This window comes from Diaphorina citri, unplaced genomic scaffold, assembly GCF_000475195.1.
Source record: "Diaphorina citri unplaced genomic scaffold, Diaci psyllid genome assembly version 1.1 scaffold2293, whole genome shotgun sequence".
Lineage (NCBI taxonomy): Eukaryota > Metazoa > Arthropoda > Insecta > Hemiptera > Psyllidae > Diaphorina > Diaphorina citri.
Window position 1 is genome coordinate 37,614 of NW_007379717.1, and position 3,202 is coordinate 40,815.

General features: G+C 38.9%; 2 protein-coding genes across 2 annotated transcripts in view; both read right to left on the reverse strand.

The window, feature by feature from the left end:
• Positions 1 to 2,120, reverse strand: part of LOC103518660 — a 5,535-nt gene extending 3,415 nt beyond the window's left edge. Inside the window, exon 1 of the mRNA XM_008483738.2 lies at positions 450 to 2,120. Coding sequence (XP_008481960.1) covers positions 450 to 668 — 219 coding nt within the window. The 5' untranslated portion in view covers positions 669 to 2,120. The remainder of the gene's footprint in view (positions 1 to 449) is intronic.
• LOC108253606 (histone PARylation factor 1-like) lies at positions 2,102 to 2,810 on the reverse strand. Its single transcript, XM_017447893.2, has 2 exons — positions 2,606 to 2,810; positions 2,102 to 2,308 (listed from the first exon to the last, which is right to left on the reverse strand). The coding sequence occupies exons 1-2, from the start codon at positions 2,717 to 2,719 to the stop codon at positions 2,102 to 2,104; spliced, it is 321 nt and encodes a 106-aa protein (XP_017303382.1). The 5' UTR covers positions 2,720 to 2,810.
• Between the last annotated feature and the right edge of the window lie 392 nt (positions 2,811 to 3,202).

Genomic DNA, 3,202 nt, shown 5'->3' on the forward strand with positions numbered 1-3,202 from the left:
AGAGAGAGAGAGAGAGAGAGAGAGAGGAGAGAGAAAGAAGGGGAGAGAGAGAGAGAGAGAAGGGATATATTGTTTCTTCACTTCCGAAGCATCTCTTTTATTTTCTTTAGGCACTTCCGTTTTTCCCCATTCTTCTTTCCATTTTTTCTTCTTTAATTTTTCTCTTGCCTCCTCCTTCTTAACTTCCCTCCTCAACAAAGGTTATTGAAAGACTCCGCGGTTAGTATTGTCATCGTGGTAGCCGGGGTTCGCAGATCGTGTCCCGAGGAGCGACAAATATTGGACGTATCAGGGGTACGACAGGGAAGGCAAATGTCAGGGGCGGTAGTGTCCGGCCCTGATGGCACTTTGAATTGAGAGAGTTCTTGCCTGAGATTTCGAATGATTTCGTCCTTGATTTCTAGGAGGTCTTCTAAATGGGACACCTGAGGATAGGATACGATTTAGGGAGTATGGTCCGTCTGTAGGCCACTTGATCGTGCATCAGCCCTGGGTTGGTAACACCCACCATCCCCACCACAGTTAATTCTAGATTGGGCACTTCTGATTGGTACATTCACAGTGGTCGTGCTGATAGTTTTGTGGCAGGGTTTCAGCCTGGTGCGGGCCATACAAGAGCTGGTCAAATCTGTGGCACTCGACGACCCCGAAGAAGATTTGGTGCTCATTTTGCCCACTTGAAATAACCCTATTTTTGTGAGGAAATTCAATGTTGGAATGGCACACAACTTCTAAATTAGCTGGAGTAGATTCCTTACGATCTTATGAACAATCTACCAAGTAGGTATAAAGCACAGATTCTTTAAGAAATTACACAGCACACAACATGGGAATTAACTTAAGAAGATTCTTTAACACTCTAAAGGACTAAAAGATTTATAAAGCACTTAGATTCTTTAACAAATTACACAGCACACAACTTGGGAATTAACTGGAGAAGATTTCACATTCTACATAAGTAGGTACAAATCGTGGAAACTGGAAAACACTAGCAAAAAATTTCAACAATTTACATAGGCAAGTACCTACAGAAGTATCTACAATTAAAAATCCGTGGAAAACACTGGAAACACTAGCAAATTATCTTCAGTTTAGAACTGGGAAAATGGTTTGACTACTAACTGGCTTCATTTGACAGGGGCTAGCCTACTTAAACAGCTTTGAAGAAAGCTCGCCTGCCTTGTCAGTCCTAGATCAAGTGTTCGATTCCCACCCAGGACGAAGTTTATCCCAAACAGATAAGGTTCGTTCTCGGAACGGCGAGCTTTCTCCTATTCTGTCCTTCTGAAATGGAAGAGAGAATCTTCCATTTCGGGAGGATGAGGCTTCCGTTGGTACAATTCCCTCTATCAAATCTCTTCGAAAATCATTTGACAGGAACTGAAATAGGCGAGAGGATCATGTAAACGAGAAATCTGCCTTCTGGCAATGTTATAAAAAGACATATCGCTATTAAAAATCAGTATGGTATTGTTTATTTTTGTGTAAAATCTGTATTCTTGACGTTCGCGCACTTCCCGGCACGCATTTTCCATGTTTGCTTGGTCACAAAGATGGTGTATGAAACATCAATAGATTAAATCTTAATCGCTGAGAAAAAAAAAGCATACACAAATCGAAGTCACTATTAACACATTACACAAACACAAACGTCACTCTTAACACAAAATACAAAATTAAGTACTTACTTGTTAATAATAATCCTTAAATTAAATAATTATAATAACCCTAATTTATGTACAATCAATAAAATTGAACTAATTTTCCATATCTACAATTTTGATGACCTTTTCAAGGCACTGAAAAAAAGCTCTTTTCACCATTTTAAATACTTCTTTAAACGTTTTGGTCCAACCTACTTATTTTGCGAGGGGCTGGCGTAGGTAAAAAAAAATGTGACGAAGAAAAATTCGTTCCGTGGACGGGCAATGTATCTCCTAAGCCTAAGGCTATAACCGCCGACAATCAACACCTATACATGTATGTAGGTATGTTTCTTCTTCCGCACTCCACTTCCTGGAATATTACTTTCCATTACAGTTTTTCCTGTAGTATATTCCAGTTTTACGTCTCCGATGTCATTGACGTGGTTCCAGCAAATTTACATGATCCACATTCCTGTTCTCCTTGCTGATTCTTTGGTATCAGGTTTGGATGTCTCAGAACTATTTTCAGGTGTTTCATCTTTGGCATTTTCTTTGGACTGAGGGCTTTTTGAATGCCTTGGAATATTTGGACTCTTGGCAGAATCCGAAGTTCTTGGTTTTGTTTCCTGCTTTTTTGCCTTTTTGTTTTGTGATAGATCAATCTGAAAGGTGAATTTATTGTACATTAGACATAGTTTCCAAAGACTGAGAGGAAACCTCCTTACAGTTCTACATATGAAAAAAGTAAAAAGGATCAACTTATAATCCTGAAATCAATGGACAGGATAGAAACCTTATCTGTTTAAGGAAAAATCACCCTCGAGTGGGAATTAAACCCACAACCTGGCACTTACAGGGCAAACTTCCTACATAAAAAATACTAAGGAAAAAAATGGTTCATCCCTAAACGGAATTTAGCTAAAAATGCCTACTTACTAGGCACATAATTATATACCTACATCAGAGTTCCGTTCTTTGCGTTTGAATGAATGTTTGAACTTTGCATGGTGTTCAGGGTTTTTCTGATAGCACAAAGATCCGTATCTACAGTCTGGCCTATCATCATCTTCCATTTTGCAGAAACCACTTGGTTTGGATTAAAATATAGCTGATCTCTTGTTAATTTTGATAAAAATATGTATTTCTGAGTTTCACTTTTCACTCATAAAAAAAATACCCAAATCAAAAAACACCATTTTTCAAAATTTCGCGGTTTTACGTAGATAAGTGGCGGGAAATTTGTTCAAAGGCGCGTTTACAACATTTCTCTCCCATGAACTTTGCGATCATTTTATAGAGCGGCAGCTCCCATGCTCCCAACCTTTTTCTACGCGGCCTCCTGCGGCTTATTTGATGTTCCCGGAACTGATGAAGTCCTTCGGAGGCCGGGGATCTTGCAGAAACCTTGGTTTGGATTAAAATATAGCTGATTTCTTGTTAATTTTGATAAAAATATCTATTTCTGAGTTTTATTCATAAAAATGATGATGATGAACAGGTTTTTGTATAGCGGTCACATGTAACTGCACAATATCCACTTCAGCTGGGGCTTGATG